Source organism: Zea mays, chromosome 5 (assembly GCF_902167145.1).
Source record: "Zea mays cultivar B73 chromosome 5, Zm-B73-REFERENCE-NAM-5.0, whole genome shotgun sequence".
Lineage (NCBI taxonomy): Eukaryota > Viridiplantae > Streptophyta > Magnoliopsida > Poales > Poaceae > Zea > Zea mays.
In genome coordinates, this window is record NC_050100.1 from 149,189,916 (window position 1) to 149,216,341 (window position 26,426).

General features: G+C 53.5%; 1 protein-coding gene across 5 annotated transcripts in view; it reads right to left on the reverse strand.

Annotated features, from left to right (window-relative positions):
* Nucleotides 1–26,426, reverse strand: part of LOC103627012 (uncharacterized) — a 140,072-nt gene that overhangs the window by 7,029 nt on the left and 106,617 nt on the right. For 4 of the 5 annotated variants that reach the window (XM_035959134.1, XM_035959131.1, XM_035959132.1 and 1 more), the window contains 9 exons: nucleotides 8,039–8,467; nucleotides 7,857–7,877; nucleotides 7,607–7,726; nucleotides 5,384–5,420; nucleotides 4,943–5,298; nucleotides 4,679–4,813; nucleotides 4,236–4,384; nucleotides 3,929–4,003; nucleotides 1,444–1,573 (listed from right to left, as the gene is read on the reverse strand). In XM_035959134.1, coding sequence (XP_035815027.1) covers nucleotides 1,444–1,573; nucleotides 3,929–4,003; nucleotides 4,236–4,384; nucleotides 4,679–4,813; nucleotides 4,943–5,298; nucleotides 5,384–5,420; nucleotides 7,607–7,726; nucleotides 7,857–7,877; nucleotides 8,039–8,467 — 1,452 coding nt within the window. The remainder of the gene's footprint in view (nucleotides 1–1,443; nucleotides 1,574–3,928; nucleotides 4,004–4,235; nucleotides 4,385–4,678; nucleotides 4,814–4,942; nucleotides 5,299–5,383; nucleotides 5,421–7,606; nucleotides 7,727–7,856; nucleotides 7,878–8,038; nucleotides 8,468–26,426) is intronic. The other variant, XM_035959133.1, reaches the window with a different exon arrangement.

Sequence of the window (26,426 nt, forward strand, 5' to 3'; positions counted from 1 at the left end):
GAGACCGACGGCGGCTAGACCCGAGGTGGGCAGAGGGGTCGGCATGGAGACATGGCGGCAGGTGCAGCGGAGTCTTGCGGTGTGGTAGAACAGTCCTACGGCGCGGAGGCACATAGGTTCTGTCGATGGAGGGGAGGAGCTTCTGGGCAAGTAGGGGCGAGGAGAGGGAGCAGGGGCAAAGGCCGATAGGTAGAGCTCCGGTAGCTCGGGTCAGAGCCACACCGGTGAGCGTAGGGAGGCGGTGAGGGTGGCCTAGCAGGGTACCAGGTGGTCGAGGTGGGGCGGTCCAGGCAGCGGCAGGGCAGGGCCCAACAACGGCATGCTCGGTGGGGGACATGCAGGTGGAGGCGCAACCTGGGTGCGTGGCCTTGGAACGGCACGACGAGGAGACCTCAGGCGACGGGCTAGAGGGGCTGGGGCTGGCGGCGATGAGGGAGGCCGCGTCAGCCTAGCGGCCTAGAGGTTGTGGGCGACGGGCGACCGCAGTAGAGGAGCGGGCCGACCTAGGGAAGAGGGTGCTCGGTGGCAAGTAGGTAGGATCCGGGCGGCAACGACAGGATCCAGACGGTGGGGCCGGGGCCCGTCCGAGCATGCAGAGCAGGCCATGCGTGGTCGGTGGCCAGGTTGGGACGGAGAGAAGTTGGCATCCTTGACTGATGGTCCGGGAAGGGCGGCGTCCAGGGGAGCTTTGGCCGACAGCGGATGCAAAGAGGAGGGCCAACGGCCAGGAGGTGGGAAGGAGGGAGAGGGAAAAAGGAGAGAGAACTAAACCTAGCTCTGATACCAAGTTGGAGCCCAATACACTGAGGGTATGCAAGTAACTACACAGTGACTAGACCTAAAACCCTAACAATACTCTAACATTCTCGATAAGCACATACAATGATTGTTTCTATTCAAGTATGTCTACTTCTATATGGGCAAGACAATGTTGCGAACCTCTCCTTGCACTAATTGAGATCAACAACTTTAAAAAGGCCTCCTCAAAATTTCGATTGGTATGGGTATTAGTGCCACCTATAGTGGTACCACCATTAGGTATGGTTTTGCATAGTGCAACTACATTGTCCACTTTTATCAATTGTCTGGTACTCACTAAGATAACAAGTTATGGTGTCTATCTATGACAAAACATTAAGGGTGGTATGTCAACTATAGATTGAAATTTTGCATTGCTTGAGGTACTTTTATATTATGTTGATTGTGTAGAGGATCGTAGGATAAGACTATTTGTTCTTAGATTGTCCCATTACACCTCTTAGAATGCTCTAATTATTACACATTTATGTCCACTAGTCTAGGCTCTAATATCAAGGCACTATGCCAATAATAGCTAGGGAAAATCTTATGTGTAAACCATGGCGATTTCAAGGCATATACCAATAGTACCAGCAACATCCAATCTTTGTGAGCTACTCATAAGTTCAAATATAGAGAGGCTACCTCAGAACTTGTGTCTCCTTGCCTTGTATGAGCACATAATTGTGGCTCAATAGATTGCCTTGGGTCCTTTTGATATATTGCATTATCAAGATGCAATATTGTTAATGCATAATATTGTCCAATCACAAACCTATCAAAAAATTCAAGTTTAGTTTAAATTTTTAGAATAGGACACGTGAAATGCAAACAAATTACCACATATGAATAAAAATAAATAAATAAATTTGCTCTAATAGTGGCTCAATAGTGATGCTCTTGGCATAATTTATCTGAGGGAAATCTTGCCCTTCCACTATAGTTGGAGCTTAATTTTGACCATCTGGCTATAGAGTTAGAATTTTTTTGGCCACTAAACTATCAATTCTGGCCATTAAGATGTTATTGACATGAATTACATGTGACAGTGTGCCCGGAAAATGGCCTTAATTGCATATTGTTTTGGTGATTTTATTGATTCAATGCCAATATGATAAGACTAGTGTGGCTAGAGTAATGCACAAGTTGTAATTTTGATTTAATAAACTATTAGTTTTCCCAACGGTTACATTAATTGGTTTTTCCTTTAGGTACCATATTCATGGTCCATTTACAAATGAGGCAAAAGAATGCTCAACACATTTAGAATTCCTCCAAAAACAAGTGCTTAATTACCATATCCATTGCTTTAACACTGGATGAGGGCTACTCTACTACTTGAATTACACCAAGTTTGAGGAGATTGCAAGGTGTCATTATGGCAAAATATACTAAAGAAGCTATCGGTACCTTAGGCTCTTGCGTGGCTTGTGTGTGAGATTGATGACCTCTCCACTTGGTGTGATGAGGCAATGACATGTGCATGCGCAACAAGGAGACCCTTCCTCAATGATGTTCCATAGTGGATGACACCAAGGTGATAGGAAGAGTTAAGCAAACATGGCTACCCTATGTGCTTGTTGGGACTTATGCTTGTTTGCTTGAAACTATTATTGAGAGCCAAACACCATGATCAGTGGGAAATGTTTAGTGACTAAGATATATACTTGGTGGAGCTCTAACATGGATTAGGATAGCCTTTGGCTTACCAATGCCACATGATATGTCATTGTGTCAAGAGTGTTTCCCCTATTGTCATGTACTCTTACATGGAACTTATGCTTTCATGTCTATTTACTATTTCTTTTATGCATATACTATTTGTAGTGTAGCTCATATTATAGTCTTGATGAGCTTGCGTATATGGCGTAAGCCTTTTGGGTGTGGGCATGTAGAAACATGAGAAAAACATGACCATAGTAGCATGTTTAGGGCGACTTAGGTTTTTCCATGTGAAACTAGATAAGGCCTAGTTTAAAAAACTGATTAATGATCCAATTGAATCCCCTCTCTCTAAGTGTTCAGAATATAGTGTCCCTACATTTTGGAGGGAACTTATCATACCTTTTACTCTCTCTCTCTCTCTCCCCTCCCACACAATCTCAATCAACATCACTCTCTCCCCTCTTTATTTCTCTCTCACATAGAATGGTATCAAGGGTAGCATGGTGCTTAGGTGTCTACACGTGGGAAGAACAATAACTCGGTATGGGATGAGCAAAGCAGGGGTAGCACAGGAATGCACATGTTTGGATATGTAGGAGCAAGGTGATGACTAGTGGTATACCTATTAGGGTGATTGAATGTGTATGTGGTCCAATAGATTTAGCAATGACCATAGTGAAGATGAGATAAAGGGGTGTAGCTGCTATGAAGATGATGACACAACAAATACAATAACAGGATAGTCAGCAAATAGATGTGGAGGTAAGCAATTGGTGAAGTGGCACGAGTATGATGTTGTGGCGTGTGGATGAAAATGAGAAAGTGGCAGTAGTTGGTGTACATGTTTAGGGGTCACAAGGTTGCATGTGGTCGTTGTGGCTTGCTTTTTTGTGAGACAAAAAGCAAAGGAGCTAGATGTGTGTGCATGTGTGTGTTGGTGGAGGGGTATGCAATAGCACAAAGCAGAGAGCCAGACAATCCAAGGATGTTGTGGTTACCAACCATATATAGAGAGGAGCGTGTGACGATGGTTGATGACTCATCCATAAGTACTCAAGAATAAGACAAGTCTAGTGGTGTTGGTATGTGGTGCTATAATTTGGTAAGAAAGTTAGGGAGGCAGGAGCTGACCTATAGATAGGCAAGGAAGGTTGATGCTTCCTTGAGGAGGAGGTAGAAGTTCACAAGTGGGCCTCTTTGGCACATGTATGCCACATTTGTGAAACCATCTTTACCCTAAAAATGCATTTCCTCGAGGCTTGTAAAGATTTGTTTGAAACAAAACCTGACATTGCATGCTTGGTTGTAACTACCCAAAAATCCTAATTCCCCCCAACCACCAAATAAAAACAAAAATCAATGCATCATGCAGTGTATACTGTATTACTATCTGTTTGTTTTTCCATTAACACTTCATTTGTAGGTTGTAATTAAAAGAAGAAATGACAGGTACCAAATTGATCACCTTGTTTTAGACCCCATCAAACAAGCGATACCCAGCACATCTCCTCCAGCAGAATTGTCAATGACTCCATAAAAACTGTTGGAAGTAAGCACTCAATTACTACTAGGTTTTTGGTATTATACATGCAAAAGAAAACTAGTGACCCAAGATGAAAGCAACAAACACAATATTGCTATTAATTGCGGAGTAATTAGAGGCCCCATGAACCACATCATGTGCTCTTCTTAATAGAAAAATAGCTAACGCACTACTAGGTTTTCGGTATTATAAGCTAACTAGTGCTATCAACTTTCGCGTGATTTATTACCTGAATTTCTTAGCGTCCCAGAAACGGCAAGTGCCTTTAGATGAAGGTGTAAGTAGTAACGATACATTAGGACGTAAGAAGACAGAAGCTTCACGAGATAATAATTTTCGCTTCTCAGAAACAAATTTGCGCAACCGAAAGTCCCATACCTGATTTGACACAGACAAATAAACTTGCAATATTAGTATGGCTGTGCTGAGTGCCTACTTGGCTCTGTTTGTTTACACTCTAAATTATATAATCCAGCTTAAATAAGTTGAGAAGTAAACAAACAATACAGATTATTAGATGAATTATGTAATCTAGATGTCTAGATTACGATAATCCATAAGCAGATCAATTTATGTTTATATAATTCATGCTGGATTATATAATTCTGATAGAAAACAAATAGGTCCTTAATATAAGTAATAAGTAGTGTGTTTCTTGAGGAAAATACATACGTGTGCTTTATGATCTTCATGAGCAATAATCAAACACTGCCGACCATAACGTGTGAAGAATTCCAGGAACATGATACCCTTAAAATCCGTCTTAGGCAGATGATATTCAGGTTCGGGAGAGTCGAGGCTCCAAATCTGAACATAATAAATTAAAAACCGTATAAAATTTGCATGCAACGCGGTTAGTACAAAAACTAACTGTGTTGTATTCATCGATCGTGTAAAATGTTATTGTTTTTTCAGCAGAGAATTGAAATCCCATACCATCACTTTGCCATCCAAGCAATCGGTAGCAACAAAGCGGTTGGTCTCCTTTGGATCGAAAGCGATATGATCTACATTAATGCCTCCACTTCGGAATGTGCGTGCGCACTCCCATCCTTTGTCCCAGTCCCAAAGCTTCATTATTATCTCACTATCGTAGCGACACCACGACAACACATAGGGCCGGGATGGATGAACGGCCAGTGATATGGGGAGCCAGCGACTATTGTCGTCATAAGCTCTGAAATTGTTCACATTTTGTATTTCTTGGGTTTCATAACTGAACACATGTATGAAACCTTCTCCTGAGCTGCAAATGAACCATTGCTTCTGCGCTATAAATTTAACACAAAAGACTGCATATATATAAAAATTGGGTGTTATCAAATCGTTAGTAAATAATAAATAACTTAATAGACAGAGGGAGGGATCGAAGCATGCCTCCGCCACGTGAAACTTTAAACGAACACAGTAGCATCTGCAGAGAAAGAGAGGCTGTCAGTCTCGTGGTCGACGGCGGCGTCAGGAAAAGAAAGAAGGGAAGCTGGATAATCAATATATATATATTGTACCAGCTATTTGTGCTTGCTTTTGCTACGATTTTTATATATAATATAAATAGTTATTAAGATATTTTTTAAATATAATTATTGTTTATTTTTAAAGACTAAGATACGTGTGGTTTGGTGGTTACTCCTAAATTTCTAGAGCAGTGTTGTTGGTTCGAGTGCTCGCTCTTCACTATTTTTTATATAATTATTGTTTATTTCTAAACACTAAGTTACGTGTGGTCTAGCTGTAGCTGCGCGAACGGGGTCGGGGTGTGGTCTAGCTGTAGCTGCGCGAACGGGGTCGGGTGGTGCTGGGCAGGCAGGCGTAATAGCTGGCTGCGCGGGCGCTGGGATCTATAGTGCAGTTTTGGCAGTAAATATTGTTGTATGAATAGTGACAATGACGTAAATTCAAAGTAGTTTTGACAGCAGTATTGTTGTATGAACAGTTATTATGTCACCGCTTCCACTTCATTGAGATTGAGACCTCACGTCAACGGACCCAAATGAATTTTTTGTCACCGCAAATGCACAGTTATTATGCCGCCGCAAATAAACTTTTTGAAAAGCAGTAATTGATGTAGCTTGTTTTATTAGGTTCTCACGCCACATATCATATGAGAATCGCTAAAAAATAGAATGACTTATATTCATAAAATGACTAAGTAATTTTAAGAGGGTGTTTTAATGCACTAGAGCTAATAGTTAGTTGGCTAAAAATTGTTAGTGGAATTAGCTAGCTAACAAATAACTACCTAACTATTAGCTAATTTACCAAAAATAGCTGATAGCTGAACTATTTGCTAGGGTGTTTAGATGTTTCAACTAATTTTAGTCACTAACTATTAGCTCTAGTGTATTTAAACATCTCCTAATTAGAATTACTGATTTCAAATTAGAACTGCTAAACACGGATGACCAATGTAACCACAACGACTGAATACAAAATAATTCATAAAAACAGAATGACTGACACACACATCATAACAGAACGACTTAGTTTAAATTAAAATCGACAAAAAAAAAAGAATGACTGAGTCATAACAAAATAACTGCTATCCAATAATTCTTATAAATGAGTGAGGCTAAAAGATAGAATAACTATGTATTCATAGAATGATTGTGTTTGTTCATTTTTTTCATATAATTCTTATTTTTAGATTGACTGACTCGCTAAATAATTGTTATCTCAGTTATTCTCATGATTCATGACTAAGGTTAAAAATACGATATGACTAAATATTCATAGAATGACTGAGTTTGTTTACTTACTTACATATGTAGTGCGTGTTTTTTTAGAATGTCTGGCTCAGTAAATGATTACTTTTTCAGTAATTCTTATGAATGACTGGCGCTAAAGATGTAATGACTAACTCTTATAAACCTTGAAATAAATATGTTAAGTGAGATCTAGTTTTGAAGCGTTCATCAGAACGTGAAATCGATTTTTAATTTTGACAATAGGTTTAATAGATATTGATTTTTTTAAATGAAACGTCACATAAGACCAACTCCAGCAACACTCCCTATCCCACTCCGCATCCGCATTTTGCACGGTCTGAGGCACTATTGCGCGCTCCAGCAGGCTCCGCATCCCTCTCCGCAAAATGGACGCCGTGTCCCTGCGCTCCCCATTTCCACACTTTCTCTCTCCTCTCCGCAGCTCTCTGCGTGCGCGCGCGCCTGCTGGCGGGCCCCAGGTGTCATAGACTGCATGCGGAGTGGGATGGGGAGTGTTGCTGGAAACGGAGACGGATACGGAGAGGAGAGAGAATGTGTTGGCCGCGCGTTTTAGGGATACGGAGAGGGAGTCTGCTGCAGTTGGTCTAATACATGCATGCGTCCCTTTCTTTTGGAGGGGCAGAGTCCATTTCTTTCCGCGTGAGGCTGCATGATAGGGTGGACGGCTGGACGCTTGGGCTACATGCACGCACGCGCGCGACCGTATGTATGTATGTGCACACATACACGAACAAAGAACAAAAACAACATAATAAATTAAACTCAATAATCGCTTGCCTGTGTGTACCATGGTTCCAAATGCTAAACAAGATAAAAAAATGTCAACAATGATTTATATATTAGGAATATATAAATAAATTAGATTGCTTGCCTGTGTGTCATGGTTCCTAATGGCAAGGTGTCCACATTCGTGACCAGTTATGATCCATGGTTCGGTGGGGTGTGCGTCCACGGAGAGCAGACGAATCCAGGGTTTCTCCACCCATGAGACCTAATAATGATGATTCAACAAAATTAGATTAATTAAAGGTTGTGCATGACTCAACAAATACAGTGGAGTATATCGAAAAGGAGGTAGATAAAATAAAACAGAAACATAGTGGATATATATATATATATACCCTGACGCCTAGCCCGGTTGGCTACGAATTAAAAATGATGGACGTGCGCGTACCAATACAGCAAACATGCACGAAAAGGTAATACGTCAGCTAGCTGAGCACATATGCATAAAACTTTGGACAGTGATTATATCCAACAGATGATATTATGAGGTGGCAAATTAAAGTTGTTTTTTTCTCACCTTGTCGGGAGCTACTATTGACTGTCTGTGCTGAGACGATGACAACAAGGCTGTCAGTTTCACCTCGTTCACCACTTTCTTGGTCTCTTGATCAACGAATTTCTCCCAATAAGTTGTGGCCGAATACATGTTATTGTCGTTGTATTCACATGTACAGCTCTCTAGGATCATATCACAGAATCTCTTTTCTGCAGTATCTCGCTCCAAGAACACATTCAGAATGAGAGTGTATGTGGAGCGTGCCGCAACAATGCCGTACCATGGAAGAAACTGCTCTAACCAGTCCACACTATCTGTTGAACTGAGCTTAAATGCCATGTGTTGATCTGTGTCATTTGTTAGCTGCATTGAGCATTGGCTCAACTTCCCGGGTTGCAATTCAAACACGAGTGTGGTCGGGTGGACATGAAGTAATAACTCTGGGGGTTCCTGGTGAAAGATAGAATCTGTTTGTTAGAGCAAGTATAATAATAAGCTAAATACTGAAGTGGAGGGAGATGAGAAGTAGTTGAGCACAATACGTGGCACCTTTCCAGGCCAGACGGTTCGGCAATGTTGCCGGACGGTCTGCGCCCTAGACGGTCCGTGGGTTAGCCCGGATGGTCCATGACCAGATCAAATCAGGCGAGATATCCCCTTTTTTCCGTGTGTATTTATCCAACTAATCACGCGGATTCTGTCAGAAAACACCTAAGAACGGGTCTAGACCCCCCTATATATAAAGGGGTATGACCGATTGTGCACACCACCAATCGAACCAATCAATCAATCAACTTTATTTCCTTCGCTTTTAATCACATTAGGAGTAGGCGTAATTTAGACCTAGCTTAAATTTCCCCCAACCTTATATCTTCATCCCTCTTCGACTCTACGTTGTTTAAGGACGTCCCAGATAGCCTGCCGATATCGAGGCAACCCCTAGAACACTCCTCCCTGACAGCACCCCTCCTGGGGTCGAGTTCTATGGTTCTTCGTGAGGAAGAAGACCCTCTGTGCACGTGCGGACGTCCAACCCACAGCGTGGACCATTCGACACGCGAGCAGAGGAGACCCACTCCTGCCGTAGGGTCGTGGACCGTCCAGCTCAGCGTTGTGGACCGTCCGCGCCACCGCAGGAAGCACCACCAAGTGGTACGCTCCTTCTGTTTGGGCCGGAATCGGAGCCACAACACTTTTTGGCGACACCAATGGGGAATTAATTAGGTGTGACCTAAATCTGCCACAAATGGCCAGTTCAAAGGATCGCACCAATGTTTCTCCTAGCAACATGATGAAGCCGTTTCTTGAGAGTCTATCGACTGAGGATCAGCAACCGTTCGAGGATTACGTGAGGCAACAAAGAGAAGAGACGCTATGAAGAGAGGCACAAGAAATAAAGGATGTGGAGGAGTACTTGAAGCACTTCAAGATGGACTAGCACCATAAGATCATCAAGCAAGGAGAGATCGAGATGTCATCCCTCCTACCTTCGTGAAACCCCAATATAAGTAAATCAAAGTACCTTCAGTCCCTCAAACAATATGTAGATCTGCAAGGGAATAGTTGCAACAACGCATGGGGGGTAGAAGACACGCTTAAGAAACTCATACGTACGATAGACAAATCTGTCATGTCTAATTTTCCATCACACGAGGTCGCGATTGAGTCAGCCGACCAAAAGCCTCAGTTCCAAATGGGTCTCTACAAACCTAGCCGTTATATATAGTATGCCGATGAATACATTCACTCTATAACCATAACCCTCTCAATAGATCTAGGACAAACCTGCGAACTTACGCACGGTCGAACTGTCCGGGCCTAAGCTTGAACTGTCCAACCCAGTGGAGGCTGGCTCCGTACTTCATGACAAGACACCAAGATCCACGCTACGGCTGTCGTACTCTGTGCAAGGGCTAATAGACATGCTCAGACCGTCCAGCTATACACGCGAACTGTCAAAGTATACCTCCAGACCGTCCGCGTATTACACGAAACCATCAGCCATAGGGCATGCAGAACAGGATGTGGGTTATTTCCAGTAATCCTTAAACCCGCCTCAACAAATCTTTCCTGTTGGGACCAGTTGACACGTGGACAGGTGGGCCCAATCACTTGGGGAACAGGAGAGTTCAGGTGCATAATGAGATAGTAGGTAGGGAACTATAGCATCTTGTTGTGTGTGTCCCATCCGTGTACAGTGGGGGTATTTTTAGGTAACCGAGCGAGTAGGTGGGTCCCAAATATTGTTATACTCCAGTTACCTGCTACATTTCTAGAATATTCCCCTCAACAGGGTCATTACAATGAAGTAAAGGTACAGTAACCTAAACATACTCTAGGATGTACCACACGAAGGGGAACACAGGTAGGCCCGCACCGTGGCAGGGCGGGGCTTGGGGCTAACAATAATCTGGTGTGGTCTTAGCTTGCGAGTCGCACCCTTGACTTAGTCAGAGCTTGGATTCGCTGGCAAGGGAGGAGCTGAGCCTTCGGGGCGTGTGGAGGAAGTGGCTGCGAGCCCCCTCTTCTTGTGTATCCCTTTGCTCCGCTTACTTCAAAGGTCTTGGTCGAGGACCTCGATGCTGGTATGGGTCGCCATCCCCCTTCGATGTTTATTCTGTGCTAAAACATGGTTAGTCATGGTCGGATAAGTCTGATCGAGGTCGTGTTCGGCCTTCGCTCCAACACTAGCCCCCGAGGCATCGGGTCAACTTGATGGTTCTTCTCATGCTCTTGTTTCTAAGTTTTTAGATATTATGAACATGGAGTTGGAGATGAGTATGATGTGAGAGCTCAACTTCTTGCTTGGACTACAAATCAAGTAAACCCAAGATGGGACATTTGTACACCAAGGCAAGTACACCAAGGATGTCCTAAAAAGTTTGACATGGGCGACACCAAGTCACTTTCGACACCCATACCCATCACGACGGCATTGTATGTCGATGAGGACAATGAGCCCATGGACAAGAATGAATACAGGATCATGATTGCCTCAACCCTATACTTGACGGCGACGAGACTAGACATACAGAAAAGATTGAGATGGGTTTGCATTTATCACCACATCATTGTATCGAGACTACTTATACTTGCACATTTAGAAGCACTTGACTAGTGTAGTGGATGATCCAAACTAGTGCCTTTAGCTTTTGATTGCATTTCTATATAGGCTACAGTAATTGAAAATTTAGACTTGACAATGCTTACAACATCTCACACTCGCATGAATTTGAATGAAACTTGTGTCATACTGTCGGCGTTTCGAGACCGGGGGGTCCCTAGGCCGACGAGTGAATGTCGCCGCGTGCCCCAGCACAGATGGGTCGAGCGCGAGGCCGAGCGCGAAGGGGGGAGAGCGAGGCGGCCGGAGACCGGCGTGAGAGAGGTGGGAATCCCGCGGCCTTCGTGTTCGTCCCACGCCCAGGTCGGGTGCGCTTGCAGTAGGGGGTTACAAGCGTCCACACGGGAGAGGGAGCGAGCGGCATCAAGCGAGCGCGTATCTCGTCCTCGTCCCCGCGCGGCCAACCCTCTCTAAGAGGGCCATGGTCCTTCCTTTTATAGGCGTAAGGAGAGGATCCAGGTGTACAATGGGGGGTGTAGCAGAGTGCTACGTGTCTAGCGGAGGAGAGCTAGCGCCCTAAGTACATGCCATTGTGGCAGCCGGAGAGATTTTGGCACCTAGCTGGTGTGATGTCGTGGCCGTCGGAGGAGCGATGGAGCCTGGCGGAGGGACAGCTGTCGGAGCGGTTGAGTCCTTGCTGACGTCGTCTTGCTTCCGTAAGGGGGCTGAAAGCCACCGTCGTCACAGAGTATGCAGGGCGCCATCATTGCCTATCTGGCGGAGCGAGCCAGATGGGACGCCGGTCTTGTTCCCTGCGGCCCGAGTCAGCTCGGGGTAGGGTGATGATGGCGCCTCCTGTTGACGTGGCTGGTCTGCGCCCTAGGTTGGGCGATGTGGAAGCTCCTCCGAAGCCGAGGTCGAGTCTGTCTTCCGTGGCCGAGGTCGGGTCCGAGCCCCAGGTTCGGGCGAGGCGGAGATCGTCGGCTGATGCCGGGGCGGAGTCCGAGCCCTGGGGTCGGGCGAAGCGGAGTTCGTCGTCTTCTGGGGCTGAGCCCAAGTCCGAGCCCTGGGTCGGGCGGTGCGGAGTTCGTCGTCTTCTGGGGCTGAGCCCAAGTCCGAGCCCTGGGTCGGGCGGTGCGGAGTTCGTCGTCTTCTGGGGCTGAGCCCAAGTCCGTGCCCTGGGTCGGGCGGTGCGGAGTTCGTCGTCTTCTGGGACTTAGCCCAAGTCCGAGCCCTGGGTCGGGCGGAGTTCGCCGTCTTCCGGGACTTAGCCCGAGTCCGAGCCCTGGGTCGGGCGAAGCGGAGTTCGCCGTCTTCTGGGACTTAGCCCGAGTCCGAGCCCTGGGTCGGGCGGAGCGGAGTTTCCTATGGTGCCTTCGACCGGGCCTGACTGCCTGTCAGCCTCACTCTGTCGAGTGGCACCGCAGTCGGAGCGGCGCAGGCAGCGCTGTCTTTCTGTCAGGCCGGTCAGTGGAGCGGCGAAGTGACGGCGGTCACTTCGGCTCTGGGGGGCGCGCGTCAGGATAAAGGTGTTAGGCCACCTTTGCATTAAATGCTCCTGCAACTTGGTCTGTCGGTGCGGTGATTTGGTCAGGGTTGCTTCTCAGCGAAGACATGGCCTCGGGCGAGCCGGGAACACATTCGCCGCTGGAGGGGGGCCTCGAGCGAGACGGAGATCCTCCAGGGTCGGCTGCCCTTGTCCGAGGCTAGGCTCGGGCGAGGCATGATCGAGTCCCTCGTATGGACCGATCCCTGACTTAATCGCACCCATCAGGCCTTTGCAGCTTTATGCTGATGGGGGTTACCAGCTGAAAATTAGGAGCCTTGAGGGTACCCCTAATTATGGTCCCCGATAGTAGCCCCCGAGCCTCAAAGGGAGTGTTAGCACTCGCTTGGAGGCTTTCGTCACACTTTTTTGCAAGGGGACCAGCCTTTCTCGGTTGCGTTTGTTCCGGTGGGTGCGCGCGAGCGCACCCGCCGGGTGTAGCCCCCGAGGCCTCGGAAGAGTGGTTTCACTCCTCCGAGGTCTTAATGCCTCGCGTAATGCTTCGGATGGTCTGGTCGTCCCTCATGCGAGCTAGCCGTAGCCCGGGTGTACGGTCGGGTCCCAAGTTCTCGGGCTGGTATGTTGACGCTGTCAACGGTTCGGCCGGAGCCGGGTTTGCAAGAGCAGCCCCCGAGCCTCTGCACAGGGCGAGAGGACGATCAGGGACAGACTCGACTTTTTTACATACGCCCCTGCGTCGCCTTTCCGCAAGGAGGAGGGGGGAAATCGCCATGTTGCCCTCGATGGGCGCCGAACATGGTGTCCCCGGTGAGCTGCAAGCGGGTAATCCGAGTGGACGTCCGTGCCCCATTCGTTAGGGGTCGGCTAGGGGCCCAGAGGCACGCCCAAAAGTACCTGCGGGTGATCTGCCGGACCCGGTCCCCTGGCGACGGGGTCCGAGGGCTCGATGCCTCCCTCCGATGGGATTCCGTTACAAGATCGTTCCCGCTGGTCTCGGAAATGTCCTAGGGTACCTCGGGAGCGCAGCCCGAGCCTCGGCTATGTATCGAACGTACCCATGGTCATCCCTCGCTCGGCGTCTAAGGCGGCTGTGAACCCTTCGAGGGCCAGCCTTCGAACCCCTGATCAGTAATGGGCGCGGAGCCCGAGTAGCCTGAGGCGGCTGTTGAACCCTTCCGAGGGGCCGGCCTTCGAACCTCTGACCAGTAGTGGGTGTAGGGCCCACGCGATCTGAGGCGGCTGTCGAACCCTTCCGAGGGGCCAGCCTTCGAACCTCTGATCAGTAGGGAGGCTCGGAGCCTGGTTCCTTTACGGGGAAGGATCCTTTTCGGGGTATCCCCCTTTCCCGGTCTCTGTTGCAAGAGAGAGAAAGAGGAAAAAAGGAAAAGGATACGAAATCGAACGACGTGGCGTACCTTTTCTGACGCGGTCATTATGGCGAAGGCGAAGCGTCGCCCGCTTCTCCTGCCAGAGGCGCCGCCTGTTCCGCCGCGGAGTTAATGCGACGGGGCGAGTAGTTGGCGGGGCGGCCGTTGCGCGTAAGCGAGCCGTTCGAGGAACGGAGCACGGGCGCGTTGTCTTCACGCCGTGAGAGAGGGTTCTCTCGCTGCCCTCGGACGAGACGTGAGCTTGGCTGACGACGTGGCCGCTGCTCCTGCCCGCCTGCCACCGCCATTACTGCCGGCCCATTTTTGGCCGCATTGACCGCCGCGCCAGGCTGGCACTGCTGGGTCGTGCGGTGGGTCGCCTCGAGTCGCGGTATTGGCTCCGTAGTCGAGGAGGCACGGTAGGGGCGCGAGTGGCGGTGCTGTTGCATGCACGAAGCATTCGGCGCGCCGGTTGCATGACGCGTGGGCCCGGGCCTCCATGCTGGGCGTGTTGGGAGTCGGAGAAGCGCGCCCACTTGGCGCGGTTGCATGCCGCCTGCATGGTTGCCCGCCCCTTTGGCCCGTTGGTCTAGGCAAAAGTGGAGAGTCGCTTGTAACCGCTGGGCGGTTGTACGCACCGCGCACAGCGGTTTGGCTTCTTCCGCTCTGAGCCGGCTTGCATGACGTGTGGGACCCAGCCCCCGCGCCGTAGGGGAGGACCTTGGAGTGTGTTGGAGGAGACTCAGCCCACGACGGCTGGGGACGCAAGTAGGGAGAGCCACCTTTAAAAGGGGGTGACTCCCTTGGAAGGCGACTATGTCTTCGCACTCCCTTATGCACCGTGTCTTTTCACCTTCCAAGCCCCCGGATGGGGGATATCCGTCGTCTTTTCGCCTCGTCGTTGGAGGAACGGAACTCCGTGGGAGTTGGTACCTTTCAGCCATCGTTCAGCTTCAAGGATTTTCATCAGCCAGCCCGGCTGTACGCCCCCCCCCCCCCGCCGCCGCCGGCGGTCACCCAAGACGGTGACCACCAGCCCCTGGGTGGGGAGAAGCAAGCCGGGCTGCGATCTTGGTCCCACCCTCAGCTTCAAGGATGTTCATCATCCTCGCTGGGGTGGAGGCCGGGCTGAACCGGAGCTCTACCTCCCGCGCGGGTTCGTGGGTCACCCTCTCCTGCGGCGTTCGAGGGAGAGGGCACTCGCTGGCCCTGCGGGCGGGTCGGACTTCGACAACGCGGGGCCAGTCGACGGCAGGCATCGTCAGCCCCAGCGTGTCGGGCTCGTCGGGTTGGCCCCCGGTGCCCCCTCCTGCCGGAAGGCGGCTGCCGCGCCGTGTGCACGGGAGGACCGCCCAAGATGTCGCGCGCTGCTAGGGCGGCGTTCGTGTTCTGGGGCGGTCCTGCCTTTGCACCGGTACGGTGCCTCCACGGGGAGGTCGGTGCCCTGCTCGTCCGGGAGGATCCGAGTGGGGATCTGCCGGCGGGCTGACGGCCCCTGTCGTCGGTGCCGAGGCGGAGGCGGCTCGAGAAGTCCCCGTCGCCGACGGGATCACCGCCACCATCCGCGCTTCGGGCCTCCAGATCTTTGTACTTGTCCTCGCCCCTCGAGCGTCGGCGTGGGCGAGGGCAAGCTTGCAGCAACGTTCGCCCTGAGGCCATCACCGCTGCAGTTTGGCCACCCGTAGAGGGGGTCGTTGTCGCTGCTGCTGGAGCGGACGACGGTGAGCCGTCCGTCGGTCTTCTGTTACTCCGCAGGCCCCCCCCCCATTGAGTGGGGTTGTTCGTACCTGCGGAGGTGGAACCGGAGTTCCGTTTGTAATGGCACTTTGAATGCCAGTGTTTTTGTTCATTGTGATTGTCGGGTCCTGAACATGTATGTATTTTCGGCACGGAGCCGTGTTTTTTCCTCATTTTCGAGCACTAAGACTCGCCTGTTGGTTGTCTGAACCGCTTCACCAAGCGTGAGTCGCCCCGTGTAAAGGTGACGAGTGAGGTATCCGTATCCCGGAGGCGTAGGAGTCCCTCGGCTCGGTCGGCCTTGTTGTCCGAGGCTTCTCTAGCTTAGTTAAAGGAACCCCTCAGCCGCTCTTCGATGAGCCAAGGCCATGGGTAGCGGTATCAGCGTGAACAGGGGCAGAGTTGGCTCAAAAAGGAAACCTGGTTGGCCGGAGCCTAGCCGGGTCGTCCGTTAGCGGGACCAGCGTCGGAGTTGACCTGCCGAGGCCTCGGGTCGGGCTGACGTCCTTGGAGGACGGCTGGCCGAGGCCCCGAGGTGACCGGCCGAGCCGCCTGCTCGGGCCGGATTCCCGGAGAAGACCCTGGCAGCGATGGCCCGGGCGTGGCGATGACGTCGTCCTTCAGAGTGGAGATCTTCGGACCACGTCGCCGTCCGAGGCTAGGTCGGACCTCGCCAAAGGTGTCGTCGATGCCGAGGGTGCTGCTGCCCCCTTCCAGCGTCAATACCCGATCCTGCAGGATCGGATTGTCTTGTAGCGTGTGTTTCCTGCGGCCGCCGAGGCCCAAACACACCCTCGCTGTGTTGTAAAGCTGCGTCTCTTTTCCTCTTGTTTCGAGTATCTGGACTTTTCTGTCGGTAACAGGGATGTTTGTGCGAGCGAGAGTTGCTTCCCGCGGAAGGTGATGAGTGAGGTATCCGTATCCCGGAGGCGTAGGAGTCCCTCGGCTCGGTCGGCCTTGCCGCTTACGCGCACTCTTACCCGTCCATGGGGCTCCGTCACCGACACAGTCGAGAAGGCTCGTAAGATCGCTTCGGCAGAAGAGCTTCCGAACGTGAAGACTTGTTCGATCCGCGGAATCACTTATCCGAACGTGAGTTACTTATCGTAGAAGGTGATGAGTGAGGTATCCGTATCCCGGAGGCGTAGGAGTCCCTCGGCTCGGTCAGCCTTGGCTGCTTACGTGTACTCCGTCGTTTTCAGGATCCACTTTCGAAGTAGTCAAAAAGCACGAAAGACATTCTGGCAGAAAAGATCTTTTTTCGAGGAAAATTTCGACGCAGAGGGGGTTCCCCCCTTTTAGCCCCTGAGGGAGGGTCGGGCTTTGCCGAGGCAAGGCTGACCCTTCCTTGATGACTAAACTTTGTGTGGGAGCGAGGTTTATGAACAACTTGAAAACATCTTAAGGGTAGAAGCGACGTAGCTGTTGGATGTTCCAAGCGTTGCTGTAGACCTCGCCTTGACTGTTGGCCAGCTTGTACGTTCCGGGCTTCAGAACTTTGGCGATGACGAACGGCCCCTCCCAGGGAGGCGTGAGCTTGTGCCGCCCTCGGGCGTCTTGTCACAGCCGAAGCACCAGGTCGCCCACCTGGAGGTCTCGGGACCGGACCCCTCGGGCGTGGTAGCGTCGCAGGGACTGCTGGTATCGCGCCGAGTGTAGTAAGGCCTTATCTCGAGCCTCCTCCAGCTGGTCCAGCGAGTCTTCTCGGCTAGCTTGGTTGCTTTGGTCGGTGTAGGCCCTCGCCCTCGGGGAGCCGTATTCCAGGTCTATGGGCAAGACGGCCTCGGCCCCGTAGACTAGGAAGAATGGCGTGAAGCCTGTGGCTCGGCTTGGCGTTGTCCTCAGACTCCAGACCACCGAGGGGAGTTCCTTCATCCATCGCTTGCCGAACTTGTTGAGGTCGTTGTAGATCCGAGGCTTGAGCCCTTGTAGAATCATGCCGTTGGCACGCTCTACTTGCCCATTTGACATGGGATGAGCCACGGCTGCCCAGTCCACCCGAATGTGATGATCCTCGCAGAAGTCCAGGAACTTTCTGCCGGTGAACTGGGTGCCGTTGTCGGTGATGATGGAGTTCGGGACCCCGAAGCGATGGATGATGTTGGTGAAGAACGCCACCGCCTGCTCGGGCCTGATGCTGTTCAGGGGTCGGACCTCGATCCACTTGGAGAATTTGTCGATGGCGACCAGCAGCTGCGTGTAGCCCCCAGGTGCCTTCTGCAAGGGGCCGACGAGGTCCAGACCCCACACGGCAAAAGGCCAGGTGATGGGTATCGTCTGTAGAGCCTGGGCAGGCAGGTGGGTTTGCCTTGCGTAGAATTGACACCCTTCGCAGGTGCGGACAATTCTAGTGGCGTCGGCCACCGCCGTCGGCCAGTAGAAGCCTTGTCGGAAGGCATTCCCGACAAGGGCTCGAGGTGCTGCGTGATGGCCGCAAGCCCCCGAGTGTATCTCTTGCAGGAGTTCCTGACCTTCGGCGATGGAGATGCATCGCTGGAGGATGCCTGAGGGGCTGCGGTGGTAGAACTCCTTCTCATCTCCCAGCAAGACGAATGACTTGGCGCGCCGCGCCAGCCGCCAAGCTTCGGCTCGGTCGGAGGGTAGCTCTCCTTGGTGGAGATATTGCAGGTACGGGGTCTGCCAGCTTTGATCAGGCGTGACCCCACTTCGCTCCCCCCCAACGTGCAGTGTTCTCGCCCTCAGGGGCCAAGGGTACCTCGGGCTGAACCGAGGATGCCTCGGACCGAGCCGAGGTTGCCTTGGACTGAGCCGAGGGTACCTCGGGCTGGGCCGAGGGTGCCTCGGGCTGGGCCGAGGGTGCCACGGGCTCGGGCGTGTCGTCGATCTTGACGGAGGGTTCATGCAGATCCCGGGAGAAGACGTCCGGGGGAACCGTCGTTCGCCCCGAGGCTATTTTAGCCAGCTCGTCCGCAGTCTCGTTGTAGCGCCGAGCGATGTGGTTGAGCTCAAGCCCGTAGAACTTGTCTTCCAGGCGCCGAACCTCATCGTAGTAGGCCTCCATCTTCGGGTCGCGGCAGTGGGAGTTCTTCATGACTTGGTCGATGACGAGCTGTGAGTCACCGCGAGCGTCGAGGCGTCGGACCCCTAGCTCGATGGCGATCCGCAACCCGTTGACCAGAGCCTCATACTCAGCCACATTGTTGGACGCCGGGAAATGGAGGCGTAGCACGTAGCGTAGGTGCTTCCCGAGGGGCGAGATGAAGAGTAGGCCTGTGCCGGCTCCTGTCTTCATCAGCGACCCATCGAAGAACATGGTCCAGAGTTCCGGCTGGATCGGAGTTGTTGGGAGCTGAGTGTCGACCCATTCAGCTACGAAGTCCGCCAAGACCTGGGACTTGATGGCCTTCCGAGGAGCGAACGAGATTGTCTCGCCCATGATTTCCACTGCCCACTTTGCAATCCTACCCGAGGCCTCTCGGCACTGGATGATCTCCCCCAGGGGGAAGGATGACACCACAGTTACCGGATGAGAGTCGAAGTAGTGTCGCAACTTCCACCGTGTCAGGATCACCGCATACAGCAGCTTCTGAACTTGTGGGTAGCAGATCTTGGTTTCGGACAGTACCTCGCTGACGAAGTAAACTGGCCTCTGAACGGGCAATGCATGCCCCTCTTCTTGCCTCTCGACCACAATCGCGGCGCTAACCACCTGAGTGGTCGCGGCGACGTAGACCAAGAGGGCTTCTCCGGCAGCTGGTGGTACCAAGATAGGCGCCTTCATGAGGAGCGCCTTCAGGTTCCTGAGGGCTTCCTCAGCCTTAGGGGTCCAAGTGAAGCACTCGGCCTTCCTTAAGAGGCGGTACAGAGGTAGACCTCTTTCGCCGAGGCGTGAGATGAAGCGGCTCAGAGCCGTGAGGCATCCCATGACCCTCTGTACGCCTTTCAAGTCCTTGATGGGCCCCATGCTGGTCATGGTTGCGATCTTCTCCGGGTTGGCTTCGATGCCCCGCTCCGAGACGATGAACCCCAAGAGCATGCCTCAGGGCACCCCGAAAACACACTTTTCGGGATTGAGCTTGACGCCCTTCGCCTTGAGACATCGGAATGTCACTTCAAGGTCGGAAAGGAGGTCGAAGGCTTTCCTCGTCTTGACTACGATGTCATCGACGTAGGCCTCGACCGTGCGGCCGATGTGTTCGCCGAACACATGGTTCATGCACCGCTGGTACGTCGTGCCCGCATTCCTCAAGCCGAACGGCATGGTGACATAGCAGTACATGCCGAAGGGCGTGATGAAAGAAGTCGCGAGCTGGTCGGACTCTTTCATCCTGATTTGGTGATACCCCGAGTAGGCATCGAGGAAAGACAGGGTTTCGCACCCAGCAGTGGAATCCACGATTTGGTCGATGCGAGGCAGAGGGTAGGGAACCTTCGGACATGCTTTGTTGAGACCAGTGTAGTCTACACACATCCGCCATTTCCCCCCTTTCTTTCTCACAAGCACAGGGTTGGCAAGCCATTCGGGATGGAATACCTCCTTGATGAACCCTGCCGCCATTAGCTTGTGGATCTCCTCGCCTATGGCTCTGCGCTTCTCCTCGTCGAATCGGCGCAGAGGCTGCTTGACGGGTCGGGCTCCGACTCGGATGTCCAGCGAGTGCTCGGCGACATCCCTCGGTATGTCGGGCATGTCTGAGGGACTCCACGCGAAGATGTCGGCGTTCGCGCGGAGAAAGTCGACGAGCACTGCTTCCTATTTGGGACCGAGCTCGGAGCCAATCCGGAACTTGCTTGGAGGCGTCACTGCTGGAGTCGAGGGGGACGGACTTAACCGTCTCCGCTGGCTCAAAGTTGCCGGCATGACGCTTCACATCTGGCACCTCCTTCGAGAGGCTCTCCAGGTCGGCGATGAGGGCCTCGGCGTATTCCACGCACTCCACGTCACATTCGAACGCGTGTTTGTACATGGGGCCGACGGTGATGACCCCGTTGGGGCCCGGCATCTTGAGCTTCAGGTAGGTGTAGTTGGGGACGGCCATGAACTTCACGTAACATGGCCTCCCCAGTACCGCGTGGTAGGTTCCGCGGAACCCGACCACCTTGAACGTCAGGGTCTCCCTTCGGAAGTTGGAGGGTGTTCCGAAGCAGACGGGAAGGTCGAGCTGTCCGAGGGGCTGGACGCGCTTCCCAAGAATGATCCCATGGAAGGGCGCAGCGCCTGCCCGGACAGAGGACAGATCGACACGCAGGAGCCCGAGGGTCTCGGCGTAGATGATGTTGAGGTTGCTGCCTCCGTCCATGAGGACCTTGGTGAGCCTGACGTCGCCGATGACGGGGTCGACGACGAGCGGGTATTTCCCCGGGCTCGGCACATGGTCGGGGTGGTCGGCTTGGTCGAAGGTGATGGGCTTGTCGGACCAGTCTAGGTAGACTGGCGCCGCCACCTTCACCGAACAGACCTCCCGGCGCTCTTGCTTGCGGTGCCGAGCCGAGGCGTTCGCCGCTTGCCCACCATAGATCATGAAGCAGTCGCGGACCTCGGGGAACTCTCCTGCCTGGTGATCTTCCTTCTTGTCGTCATCGCGGGCCTTGCCACCCTCCGCGGGTGGCCCGGCCCTGTGGAAGTGGCGCCGAAGCATGACACACTCCTCAAGGGTGTGCTTGACGGGCCCCTAGTGATAGGGGCACGGCTCCTTGAGCATCTTGTCGAAGAGGTTGGCACCTCCGGGGGGCTTCCGAGGGTTCTTGTACTCGGCGGCGGCGACAAGGTCCGCGTCGGCGGCGTCGCGTTTCGCTTGCGACTTCTTCTTGCCCTTCTTCTTGGCGCCGCGCTGTTGACGCCTTGGGGGCATCTTCTGAAGGGCGGCCCTGGGGCTGCTTGTCCTTCCGGAAGATAGCCTCGACCGCCTCTTGGCCGGAGGCGAACTTGGTGGCGATGTCCATCAGCTCGCTCGCCCTGGTGGGGGTTTTGCGACCCAGCTTGCTCACCAGGTCGCGGCAGGTGGTGCCAGCGAGGAATGCGCCGATGACATCCGAGTCAGTGATGTTGGGCAGCTCGGTGCGCTGCTTCGAGAATCGCCGGATGTAGTCCTGGAGAGACTCTTCCGGCTGCTGTCGGCAGCTTCGAAGGTCCCTGGAATTCCCAGGGCACACGTATGTGCCCTGGAAATTCCCGGCGAAAGCCTGGACCAGGTCGTCCCAGTTGGAGATCTGCCCCGGAGGCAGGTGCTCTAACCAGGCGCGAGCGGTGTTGGAGAGGAACAGGGGGAGGTTGCGGATGATGAGGTTGTCATCGTCCGTTCCACCCAGTTGACAGGCCAGACGGTAGTCCGCGAGCCACAGTTCCGGTCTCGTCTCCCCCGAGTACTTCGTGATAGTAGTCGGGGGTCGGAACCGGGTCGGGAACGGCGCCCGTCGTATGGCTCGGCTGAAGGCCTGCGGACCGGGTGGCTCGGGCGAGGGACTCCGATCCTTCCCGCTGTCGTAGCGTCCCCCACGCCTGGGGTGGTAGCCTCGGCGCACCCTCTCGTCGAGGTGGGCCCGACGGTCGCGGTGATGATGCTCGTTGCCGAGGCGACCCGGGGCCGCAGGCGCGGTGTTGCGCGTGCGTCCGGTGTAGACCGAGGCTTCCCGCATGAATCGGGAAGTCACGACATGAGGTTCCGAGGGGTACCCCTGCCTTCGGGAGGCAGAGCTCTCGGCCCATCGGACCGCGGCGCCTTCCAGGAGATTCTTGAGCTCCCCCTGGATTCGCCGCCCCTCGGTGGTTGACGGCTCCGGCATCGCGCGGAGAAGCATCACTGCTGCAGCCAGGTTCTGGCCGACCCCACTAGATGCGGGTGGTGGCCTGACCCTGACGTCATCGACGATGCAGTGCTGGAAGCCCTAGGGTAGATGATGTATTTCTCCGGCCGGAGGTTGGCCCGCCCATGCCCGCTCGACGTCCCGGCGGATCGGCTCAAGCGCTCCTGCTCCCTCGTCGAGCCTGGCCTGTACCCCGCGGATTTGCTCGAGCTGTGGGTCATGGCCCCCCGCCTGAACGGGGACCACAGCTAGCTCCCGTGGGATGTCAACGCGAGGCACCGGCCTAGGGAGATCACCGTCCTCCGGCATGCCGAGATGGTTGCCTTCGGAGGGACCCCCCAGATCGACGTGGAAGCATTCGCGACTTGGGCCGCAGTCCTCGTCGCCGAGGCTACGGCTACCGTCGGAACAGTCGGAAAGGCAGTAGTCGCATGCGGTCATGAAGTCCCGCATGGCACTGGGGTTGCCAAGTCCAGAGAAATCCCAACAGATGCTGGGCTCGTCGTCTTCCTCGGACCCAGAGGGCCCGTAGGTCGAGACGTCCGTCAGCCGATCCCAAGGTGACCGCATACGAAACCCCAGAGGGTTTGGACTCGCCTCTACGAGAGCGCCCGCCAAAGCGAAGCCGCTAGGCGGGTCGAGGCTGAATCCGAAAGACGTGGGATGGGAATCGGTCGGTACCTCTTGGTCGACGGGTGGCGATGAGGTCACGTCGGGGACTGACTGCACCGTCGTCTCAGGTACGAGGGTGACATCCAGCAAGCCTTTCGCGAGCGCGCTGGCGTCGTCCGTTTGCTCGGGATTGGCGTGTCGCGGGGAGACGGCGCTCGCCTTTGTCTCAAACGCGAGGTCGATGCCCGACGCGCCCCCCGTTGGGGCGCTGGGGCCATCGACTCGCTCGACAGCCGACGAGGCGCTGCCTCCTGCTTGGCCTTGGTTGCCCCGCCTCCTCCTCCGTCGGCGGGGGAGAAGACGGGGTGAGCTCGAACGTTGTTCTTCCACTACGCGGGGTAGACGTCGTCGATTCCACCGCCGACGGGCGGGCTATCGGACGCCAATGTCGTTGTCGCGCGGCGGTGGAAGGAGTATCATGTCGTAGCTGCCGTCGAGGGACATGAACTCAAGGCTCCCGAAACGGAGCACCGTCCCGGGTTGGAGAGGTTGCTGGAGACTGCCCATCTGGAGCTTGACGGGAAGCTGTTCGTCAACATGCAGCAGGCCCCTACCTGGCGCGCCAACTGTCGGCGTTTCGAGACCGGGGGGTCCCTAGGCCGACGAGTGAATGTCGCCGCGTGCCCCAGCCCAGATGGGTCGAGCGCGAGGCCGAGCGCGAAGGGGGGAGAGCGAGGCGGCCGGAGACAGGCATGAGAGAGGTGGGAATCCCGCGGCCTTCGTGTTCGTCCCGCGCCCAGGTCGGGTGCGCTTGCAGTAGGGGGTTACAAGCGTCCACGCGGGAGAGGGAGCGAGCGGCTTCAAGCGAGCGCGTATCTCGTCCTCATCCCCGCGCGGCCAACCCTCTCTAAGAGGGCCCTGGTCCTTCCTTTTATAGGCGTAAGGAGAGGATCCAGGTGTACAATGGGGGGTGTAGCAGAGTGCTACGTGTCTAGCGGAGGAGAGCTAGCGCCCTAAGTACATGCCATTGTGGCAGCCGGAGAGATTTTGGCACCCAGCTGGTGTGATGTCGTGGCCGTCGGAGGAGCGATGGAGCCTGGCGGAGGGACAGCTGTCGGAGCGGTTGAGTCCTTGCTGACGTCCTCTTGCTTCCGTAAGGGGGCTGAGAGCCGCCGTCGTCACAGAGTATGCAGGGCGCCATCATTGCCTATCTGGCGGAGCGAGCCAGATGGGACGCCGGTCTTGTTCCCTGCGGCCCGAGTCAGCTCGGGGTAGGGTGATGATGGCGCCTCCTGTTGACGTGGCTGGTCTGCGCCCTAGGTTGGGCGATGTGGAAGCTCCTCCGAAGCCGAGGTCGAGTCTGTCTTCCGTGGCCGAGGTCGGGTCCGAGCCCCAGGTTCGGGCGAGGCGGAGATCGCCGGCTGATGCCGGGGCGGAGTCCGAGCCCTGGGGTCGGGCGAAGCGGAGTTCGTCGTCTTCTGGGGCTGAGCCCAAGTCCGAGCCCTGGGTCGGGCGGTGCGGAGTTCGTCGTCTTCTGGGGCTGAGCCCAAGTCCGAGCCCTGGGTCGGGCGGTGCGGAGTTCGTCGTCTTCTGGGGCTAAGCCCATGTCCGTGCCCTGGGTCGGGCGGTGCGGAGTTCGTCGTCTTCTGGGACTTAGCCCGAGTCCGAGCCCTGGGTCGGGCGGAGTTCGCCGTCTTCCGGGACTTAGCCCGAGTCCGAGCCCTGGGTCGGGCGGAGCGGAGTTCGCCGTCTTCCGGGACTTAGCCCAAGTCCGAGCCCTGGGTCGGGCGGAGCGGAGTTTCCTATGGTGCCTTCGAACGGGCCTGACTGCCTGTCAGCCTCACTCTGTCGAGTGGCACCGCAGTCGGAGCGGCGCAGGCGGCGCTGTCTTTCTGTCAGGCCGGTCAGTGGAGCGGCGAAGTGACGGCGGTCACTTCGGCTCTAGGGGGCACGCGTCAGGATAAAGGTGTTAGGCCACCTTTGCATTAAATGCTCCTGCGACTTGGTCTGTCGGTGCGGTGATTTGGTCAGGGTTGCTTCTCAGCGAAGACAGGGCCTCGGGCGAGCCGGGAACACATTCGCCGCTAGAGGGGGGCCTCGGGCGAGACGGAGATCCTCCAGGGTCGGCTGCCCTTGTCCGAGGCTAGGCTCGGGCGAGGCGTGATCGAGTCCCTCGTATGGACCGATCCCTGACTTAATCGCTCCCATCAGGCCTTTGCAGCTTTATGCTGATGGGGGTTACCAGCTGAGAATTAGGAGCCTTGAGGGTACCCCTAATTATGGTCCCCGACACATACTACAAACTTTGATAAATTCATCAAATATAAGTTTAATTATCTTTGGCATGATGAGTGACCATTGTATGGGGTAGTTAACCTTGTATACCTTTGACTATCACTTTGATGGTTTCTTGCTTGCATATGTTCAATGTTGTTTTAGTGGTGAACCTCTATTCTTTACATGCTTAAAACTGATTCAAATGCATAGAATTTATACATCTTGTGCATGTGATCAGTTCGAGCATCTCCTAACACATCCATATACTGTTGTGCACATCGCACAACACCACTTAGATCATTTTTACATTCTGATTGCTATACTACTAAAGCCCTTGTATTTCTGCATCTCTTTCTGCTCCCATGCATATCCTAACAGGGAGAACCATTTTGAGGGGGAGTTGCTATTTTTGTGGATTTGAGCAGTGTTTTCTAAGTGCAATTATCAACAAGGGGAGAATTTTTACACATACATAGACATCTTGTTGAGGATGCATTCTTTTATAAGGCCTTGAGAATTTCTTCAGGGTGAGTTGTTTTTGACAGGAGGGTTTTGGGAGATGTTTTGCTAATCGTGTTGAGCCTTTGCCTCTCTTGGAGGGACTAGCTTTGCTTCAACTTTATTGTTGTCTTTTGCTCTGGTTTGGCTCTAATGTTTAGCTAGTGGTGTCGAACCCGTTTTCTACCGCTTCTTGAGGGCTAGCCAAATTTTGCTTGGTTGTGATCAGTCGTTTTCCATATCTTTGGGGATCAAGCTTCACTAAATTTTGATGACCACCAATCGGTGCAAGGACATGGTGGAATGGATCGTGTTGCCAATGCAGTTGCAGACTAGCGAGACACATGTCTAGTACGTAGGGGCACATATGGAGTCTGCTACCTATGGGGTTTCAGTGGTTCAACCTCAAAACAACCCAGTGTGATAGTTTGCTGGTTTCATCGGGTTTGGGCCTCAAAACCCATGGTCACAACTCTAAAGGGAATCAGATGCAGCATGTGGTGTCATCACGAAGGGTGCGTTAAGGCAAAGCAACTTTCGTGAAGAGTGTGTGGTAGTCAGATCAAAATTCCAAGAGTTGGT